This window comes from Dictyostelium purpureum (genome assembly GCF_000190715.1).
Source record: "Dictyostelium purpureum unplaced genomic scaffold DICPUscaffold_676, whole genome shotgun sequence".
NCBI lineage: Eukaryota > Evosea > Eumycetozoa > Dictyosteliales > Dictyosteliaceae > Dictyostelium > Dictyostelium purpureum.
In genome coordinates, this window is record NW_003520008.1 from 1 (window position 1) to 8,740 (window position 8,740).

General features: G+C 23.3%; 5 protein-coding genes across 5 annotated transcripts; 3 read left to right on the top strand and 2 right to left on the bottom strand.

Annotated features, from left to right (window-relative positions):
- Positions 1-499: 499 nt before the first annotated feature.
- Positions 500-1,815, top strand: DICPUDRAFT_100110 (uncharacterized protein). The gene has a single exon (XM_003294909.1). It carries the CDS (start codon positions 549-551, stop codon positions 1,779-1,781), a length of 1,233 nt encoding a protein of 410 aa, XP_003294957.1. The 5' UTR covers positions 500-548; the 3' UTR covers positions 1,782-1,815.
- A 131-nt stretch (positions 1,816-1,946) lies between these two features.
- On the top strand, positions 1,947-4,791 carry DICPUDRAFT_160053 (uncharacterized protein; the record flags this gene model as incomplete). The annotated part of the gene is made up of 3 exons (XM_003294910.1): positions 1,947-2,493; positions 2,562-4,399; positions 4,474-4,791. The coding sequence occupies 3 exons, from the start codon at positions 1,947-1,949 to the stop codon at positions 4,789-4,791; spliced, it is 2,703 nt and encodes a 900-aa protein (XP_003294958.1).
- A 68-nt stretch (positions 4,792-4,859) lies between these two features.
- Positions 4,860-5,051, bottom strand: DICPUDRAFT_160054 (uncharacterized protein; the record flags this gene model as incomplete). The annotated part of the gene is made up of 1 exon (XM_003294912.1): positions 4,860-5,051. The coding sequence occupies one exon, from the start codon at positions 5,049-5,051 to the stop codon at positions 4,860-4,862; it is 192 nt and encodes a 63-aa protein (XP_003294960.1).
- A 668-nt stretch (positions 5,052-5,719) lies between these two features.
- Positions 5,720-6,802, top strand: DICPUDRAFT_9531 (uncharacterized protein; the record flags this gene model as incomplete). The annotated part of the gene is made up of 1 exon (XM_003294911.1): positions 5,720-6,802. A coding segment is annotated over one exon (1,083 nt), but the record flags the coding sequence as incomplete, so codon positions are not given.
- A 147-nt stretch (positions 6,803-6,949) lies between these two features.
- DICPUDRAFT_96157 (uncharacterized protein) lies at positions 6,950-8,306 on the bottom strand. The gene is made up of 5 exons (XM_003294913.1): positions 8,078-8,306; positions 7,771-7,928; positions 7,320-7,694; positions 7,199-7,242; positions 6,950-7,122 (listed from the first exon to the last, which is right to left on the bottom strand). The coding sequence occupies exons 1-5, from the start codon at positions 8,100-8,102 to the stop codon at positions 7,083-7,085; spliced, it is 642 nt and encodes a 213-aa protein (XP_003294961.1). The 5' UTR covers positions 8,103-8,306; the 3' UTR covers positions 6,950-7,082.
- Between the last annotated feature and the right edge of the window lie 434 nt (positions 8,307-8,740).

The window sequence follows — 8,740 nt, forward strand, 5'->3', positions numbered from 1 at the left end:
TGGATTTCTTTATTATATAGAAATTATTAATTTATGTAAATAAAAAATTTAAAGTAACACAACACAACACATTATATTTATTGTAATTTGATTTTATAAATAAAAAAAAATATGAAATAACTTCACAACTACTAAATAAATATATAAAAAAACTTAGATAAAGATTAAAATAACTGTACAAATATAAATTTAAAATGGTATGTAGTGTATAATGATGATATAATATTATTTATGGTTTTATTATAATAACTATTTTTATTTTTTTATAACATTGTTTTTTTATTTTTTTCTTTTTCTTTTAATTTAAACCCCATTTCCTTTTATTAATAAAATTTAAACAATGAACGAATTAAAATTACAACAAAAATGTTTTGTTTTTAAAAACTATCCCATTTTTTATAAATTTTTTTTTTTATTTTAAATTTTTTTTTTAAATTTTTTTATTATTTTTTTTTTAAATATATTTTTTAATAAAGTGGTTTTATTATTTCTTTGTTTTAAATGACTCTCTTCTTTAATACCCAATCATATTTATTTTAAAAAATAATATGAAAAATTTATATATTAATAACAATAATAATTATAATAATAATAATAACAATAATAATTATAATAATAACAGTAATAACAATAGTAATAATATAAATAATAATATAACAAATAGTAATATAAATAAAAACAATACCGATACCAATACCAATATAAATAAGAAAACAGATCCAAAAGAAAAGGTTATAGAATACGATGTCAATGGGAATGAAATTTGCTTTTTATTTAGGAAATTTGGTAAATGTAGATTCGGTTCAAAATGTAAAAAATCACATAACCTAAATGGTCCAGTTGGTGAACATAATAGCAACAATCAACAGCAGGTACAAAAGGAAATAAACAAGAATAACACATGTTATAAAATTAAAGAAATTTTCAACTCTTGCGAAGAAGAATGCAAAAAGACCATAATCCCACTAGAAAGAGTAATGATATTAAATGGAATGAAAATAAATAATAAAAACAAGAAATTAATATTTCCACCTCCACCATCAAACAATAACAACAGTCATAATAGTAATAATAATCAAAACAATAAACCGATAGATAAAATCGAAATTAAAAGAATTAAAAAAAATCATTTCAATTTATATAAAGTTATTAAAGATAATTTATCAAAGTTTCCATTTATATACCAAAAACAAATAAAAACAAAGCAACAACTAAATAGTATCAATTTCTCGAGATTTAGACCATTTTTATTCCTACTTTTAAAATCAGTTTTAAAATTAGATTTTCAAAACAAATGGTTAATTACAGTTGGAAATAGTTTAATAAGTTTAATTAAAGAACAGCCGATAATAAATAAAAATAAAAGAATCTTTAATAACCCTAGCAAAGAAAATAACAGCAATATTCCGTATCCAGTCATATTAGAAAGAAAATTAGTTGAATGGGGCGTTAATGAAATTAACTCAAGAAAAATTATGGTTTTAGTTTGGAAGAATTTATTAATGTCACTTGGTACCAAAACTAAAATATCTCCACTAATCATTAAATGTGAAAAAGAAGTCAGAAACAACGATACCGATTCTTTAGATTATGCAAATAGTTGTGTGGCAAATGTTAATTTTACAAAATTCTCAAATTCAAACTTAATATTACAAAAACAAAAGCAGCAACAACAACCAGTACAGCCAGCACAACCACAAACCAATCAAAGTAAAGAAAACTGGAAAGAAATAAAAAGAAGAGAACTAGAAGAGATTCAATTATCTTTATTTAATCAATAAATATTGATCGATGTTTTTATTCGGTTTCATAAATAATTATTTATTTTTTTTAATTTTTTTTTTTTTTTTTTTAATTTTTTTTTTTTTTTCGTTTTTTAAATTTAAATTATAAAATTAAAATTTTTTTTTTTTCTTTTTATTTTAATTTAATTGTTTAAAAAAAAAATGACAAGACATATAGAATCATTTAAACCACTCCAATTACCAAGTAAACTTTCAAAACAATTCAGTAAAAATGAAGATGGAAGTGATGATGAAACCGATAACAGTCGTTTTCAAAATTTACCGGGTTACAGAGATAAATCTAGAAAAACATTAACAAGAAAAGAACAAAGAAAACAAGAAAGAGAAGATAAAAAAAAAAGAAAAGATGATTTTTATAGATCTAAAACAAATAAAAAGCAAAGATTAGACGAAGATGGAAATCATAACCAACAACAAACAAAACAACAACCAAAACAACAACCAAAACAACAACAACAACAACCAAAACAACCAAAAAAATCAATTTCAAAAGTCGAGAAAGTTCAAAACAAAATGAAACAAGATGCATTAAATGAACAAAAGAAATTAGCATTTTTAAAATCAATTGGTAGAACTAAGGCTGATTTGATGTCATCCGATGATAGAGAGATTGCATATTTAGAAAAGAAATTAGGTTTAAATAAAAAGAAAGGAAAGAAATCCGAAGAGGATGAAGATGGTTTAGGTGGTATGTTTTATATTAAAATAATTTAATTACATAGTAAAATACTAATTTATTATTTTACTTTTTATTAGAATTTATGAACGAACCAAATAAAAAATCAAAACAAACCAAATCACAAAAATCCGTTACTGATGAAATCCCAGATGAGGAAAATGATGATCCATCATATATTAGCGATATTTTTGATGATTTAGAAAAAGCATTGGCTGGTGGTTATTCAGATGAAGATGAAGAGGAAAATGAAGACGATGCATATAATTATGACGATGATTTAGAGGCTGAACAAAATGATAGTGAAGAAGGCAATAATGAAGATGATGAAGAAGAAGAGCTTGAAGAAGATCAAGATGATGAGGAAATACAAGATGATGAAGCTGAGTATGAAGATCAAGATGAAGAAGATGTTGATCAAGATGAAGATGAAGAAGATGAAGAAGATGAAGAGATGGATGAAGAAGAAAATAAAAAATATATAAAAGAAGATATTTATGGTAGAATTGTAAATACCAAAACCGGTGAAATTATTAAAGATAATAAAGGTGTAAGCGAAGGAAGTGCACCCTCAAATAAATATGTTCCACCACACTTACGTAATCAACCACAACAACAGCAACAAAAACAAGATCAAAATGCAACATCAAAACCAAACTATTTAAATATAGAAGTTGACCCAATTTTAAAAAAGAAAATCAATGGTTTAATGAATAAATTAGCAATTAATAATTTTTATACAATTTTTAATGAAATATCAGAATTGTTTGATAACAACCCAAGAAATTCAATGAAACAGATTTTAACTCAACTAATTCTTACCAATTGTTCAGAAAGCACTCAAGTAGTTCACAGTATTATTCATATTTATACAGCATTAATTAGTGGTTTACATTCATCAATCGGTACAGATATTGGAGGTCACATCATCGAAGCTATTTTTAGTGAATATAACAGAATTTACAGCGACTGTAACAGTAGCACAAGCTTAATTTCAAATTATGTTTTATTATTTATTCATCTATACAATTTCCAAGTCTTAGGTAGCAAAATTATTTTTGATATGGCCAAGAACTTTATAGATTCATTTAAAGATATCGATGTTCAATTAATTCTATTGTTACTTCAAAATGCAGGCTATCAACTCCGTGGTGAAGATCCAGTTACTCTTAAGGATATCATTTTAATTGTACAAAAAAAACAACAAGAATATAAACAAAAAAGACAAGAAGAAATTTTAAAAGACCCAAATGCCGAATCAAAACTCACCCCAGAAGAGCTCGAAAAATCAGCAAAGCTTACATTCATGATGGATACTATTAGCAATTTAAAGAATAATAAAATCAAAAATACCAAACTCATTGATACCCTCACCTCATTAAAGAAAGCCATTAAAAGTGTATTGAGGGCCAGAGATTTATCGATGAACAGCAATCAAATGAAAATTAGTTGGGATGATTTAGCTAATATTGAAACCAAGGGTCGTTGGTGGTTAGTAGGTTCATCATGGGCAGGTAACGATGTTAACCCTTTATTAGGCATCACCTCAAAAGCAGCACATCTCCAACCAACTGATTCCGGTATCAAATTAAAAACATTCGAAAACAATTCAAAATTACTCAAGTTAGCAATTGCAAATAAAATGAACACCGATTTAAGAAAAACAATATTTTGTATTTTAATGACCAGTGAAGATTTCTCAGATGCATTCGACAAAATTATGGAATTGAAATTAAAAGATAAACAAGATCGTGAAGTAATTCATGTTTTAATGCATTGTTGTTTAAAAGAAAAGAAGTTCAACCCATATTATTACCATTTGGTTCATCGTCTTTGTATTCACGATAGTAATTTCAAGTTTACACTTCAATATTGTATTTGGGACCACTTAAAAGATTTAGAAAGCGAAACTGATATTGTACGTCTTTCAAATCTTTCAGCTCTTTTAGGTAGATTAATTGAAAACCATGTATTCTCTTTAACAATCCTCAGAGTTATAGATTAAATCAACAATTACAACCAATAGAAATCGTTTTCTTTAGATTACTTTTTACCTATTTACTCACTTTACCCGACGAATCATCAGTATCCACAATCTTTGAACGTTTAGTAACTTCAACACAATCTAGAATTTCTGCAACTAAAGAATCCCAATCCAATGCACTCTCCTTAACTAAAGGTATTAGTATATTCTTTGTTCATGGTTTATTATCAAGTAATTCAAAATCAGAACCAAACTATAAACTTATAAAAGATCGTATTAAATTTGTAAAGAAAATATTTAAATCAAATGAAACTATATTACTTTAGTCAAAAAAAATAAAAATAAAAAATAAAATCATTATATTATACCAATAGAAAAGAAAACTTTATTTAATTTATTTTTTATGTCTTATTTTGGTTTTTTCTACATTTGTATTTATATTAGTATTTGCATCTACATTGCAAAAATCACAACCCACACAGTGACTATATTGGTTTTCGTATTTGTATTCGTATTTATATTCGTATTTATATTCATATTTGTAATCGTATGTGTATTCGTATGTGTATTCGTAATCTTCATCCATTTTTTATTTGATTCTTGAATATATTAAGCTTTATTATTTCAAAAATTTTAATAATATTTAAATAAAAAAGTTTTAAATTAAAAACTATTAAGTTTTTTAAGTTTTTTAAAAAAATATTAAGTTTTTTAAAAAAATATTAAGTTTTTTAAAATTAAAAAATATCAAATTTATATATTTTAATATATTCCAAAAATAAATATTTTATTTTTTTATTTTTTTTTTCTGATAATAAAAATATTTTTATTTATTATTTTTTTTTAATTAATGGCAAAAAAAAAATTTTAAATGTATATATTCAGTAAAAAGGAAATGGTGCAACTATGGCGATAAAAAAAAAATCATTTGGTCAGAATGAATATGCAGAAAAATTTGTAAATTTGGTGGCTAATTTGATTTTGATTTTCGTTTATTTTTGATTTTAAATAAAATTTTTTTTTTTATTTTTTATTTTTTTTTTTTATTTATTTGTAAAAATAAAATAAAATTTTTAAAAATTATTAAAATATCATTAATAATATATAAAAATAATATATAAAAATAATATATAAAAATAATATAAAAATAATAAAAATAATAATATTAAAAATTTGATATTTATTTATTATATTATATTAAATTAAATTAAATTAAATAGATAAAATAAAATAATGGTAGAAAATAATAATACTGTTAATAATAATAAAAAATGGACTATTGTGGGCGCAGGTGCAGCAGGTATGGCAGTAGTTGGTAAATTAATAGATAATGGTGTGGATTTAAATGATTTATGTTGGATAGATCCAGATTTTAAAGCAGGTGACCTTGGTATGAAGTGGCGTACAGTCTCAAGCAATACAACTGTAGAGTTATTTACAAGATTTCTTAACAAGTGCGAATCATTTGGCTATAAAGATTGCCCAATAGACTTTAAGCTTAATCACCTTGTACCAAAAGATACATGTCAGCTTAACGAAATTGCAGATCCTTTACAATGGGTTTCTGATAGATTAATCAATGAAAAAAAAGTACCAATAATCAGAGGATTAGTAAAACAAGTTAAAAAATGTGGTGATCACAAGTGGTGTGTTACAGTCGAAGCAAATAACAATAATAGTACTATTACATTTGTATCAGATAATGTAGTTTTAGCAGTTGGTGCAGAGCCATTATATTTACCAGTACCAGATGCATCAGAGCTTATTACAGTAGAACAAGTTATCAATCCAGAAGAGTTAAAAAAAGTTTGCACAAAAGATGATACAGTAGCTGTTTTTGGTAGTTCACATACTGCAATCATTGCACTTTATAACATTACAGATCATTGCGGCTCAAAAATGATTAATTTCTATAGATCACCACTTAAATATGCTGTTTATTACGAAGATTGGATCTTGTACGATAATACAGGTTTAAAAGGTTACTCTGCAAAATGGGCAAAAGAAAATATTGAAAATAACCCAATTCAAAATTTAGAAAGAATTCAAGTAAACAACCCATCCTATAAAGAAAAATTATCACAATGTAATAAAGTTGTTTATGCAATTGGTTTCGAAAGAAGAAATAACATTGATATTCAACTCGATAGTGATGATCAAAGTTCAAATACTCATCCATTGAAATATAACGAATCAAATGGTGTTGTTGCACCAGGTCTCTACGGTATTGGTATTGCTTTCCCTCAATTTAAACCTGATCGTCAAGGTAACTACGAATATAATGTGGGTTTATGGAAATTTATGGTTTATTTAGAAAATGTTTTACCACTTTGGTTAAAAAATTAATAAAATAATAAATATAAAATAATAATAAGTAAAATAATATATATATTACAATTATAAAATATAACTAAATAAAAAATTAATAAAACAATAAAAATAAAATAATAAATATAATAATATATAAAACAAATATAAAATATTACTAAAATAAATAATAAGTGGAATCGATTTAAACTTTATTTAATTGTTTGGAGGAAATAAATAAATTTAGTTTTGTTTTGTTTTACTTTGCTTAGTAGTTGTTATTATATAAAAAACATTGGTTATTATAGTTTTATTTTCTTGAGGCAGAGAATAATGGACCAAATGCAAACCTTTAATAAAATAAAATAAAATATTAGTAAATTATAAATTAAACAATGTAGTTAGATTAATAATTTGTATATTTACATTGAAAAGAAGATACCACCAAGAGTAATCCACCAACCAACATACTATTAAAAAAAAGAAATTTAATATTAGTAAAACATAAAACATTATATATTATGTTTAAATAGGTGTTTATACATACTGGACCATAGTTAAGTTTGGTAAGGGTACCTTCAGCACTAGAAAGGAATTTGTGGCAGTATGTTTCGTCAATATCGTAACCTTCTATTTTACCTTTAGTTCCACAAAAGTCGTCATCGTCATTTAAAGCACCGTTGATACGCATAAATTGGAAGAATGAGACTAATAAAAGAGCAAATGTAAGGAACATGAAAATACCTGCAATAATACCAAAGATTCTTGATTTTGAAACGAATGCAATGAATACCAAAATAATTGCAATGGCGGTTAATAAAGTAGCAAGACAAGTGAATGCAAGGGAAACAATGAATACCTTTTTAACAGTATCAAATCCTTTATCATCATATTTATCACCATCTTTATAAATAATATTTGTCTATATTTAAAATTTTAAATAAAAAATTAATATAAAATTTAAATTAAAAAAAAAAAGAAGAAATAATAAAGCTTACACTATTTAATTCTTCATCGGTTACTCTAAATTCGTCCCAATAGTATAAAGTTGTTTGATATTTATCTGAATCGAGTTTACTGGTTTCTTTAACACGATACCAAGGCATTGCAATACTAACTACACAACAACCAAGTACAATAAGGGAGAAAAATAATGCTATTTTTAAAAATAAAATGATGATTAGTAAATGATATGTAAATATTGTTTGTGTAATAATGTCATGATCTATTAAAACTGTTGTTGGAAATTCCACATATAATCAGGTTACACAATATTATAAATAAAAAATAATTATCCCAACTTACCTAAAAATGCTACACCTCTTTTCATTTTGAAATGTTATATATTATATATGAAAATTGTTAAAATATATTATTAAAAAAAAAAAAAATTGATATTTATTATAAAAATAAAATTATATTAAAAGAAAGTAATATTATTATTAGAAAAAAGTTATTTAAATTAACAACTTGAAACAAATATATAAATAAATAAATAAATTAATAAATAAATAAATTAATAAATAGATGCTTGATTGGATGTAAAAATAAAATGAATAGTTTTTTTATTTTTTTTTTTTTTTTATCCCAATCTTCTATAAATAATAAAATTAAAATAAAAAAAATATTATTATATTTTTTATTTTAAAATAAATTAATTTATAAAAATAATAATTTTATAATAAATATTTTAAAATAAAAAAGATAATTATAATAAAAATATAAGGTATTATATCACACTTAATCAGTTATATGTTCTAATATTCAGACATTTTCCTAAATAAATATTTTTATTTTTATTTTTTTTATTTTTTTTTTTTATTTAAAATTATTTTTTCAATAAAAAAATTTTACTTTAATTTTTGCATTTTATATTAAATAACAATAATTATAATTTTAATCATTTTCTTATATTTTTTAAAACGGTGTGGCCCTCTAAACGGTTCATATGACACTACACGACACTAA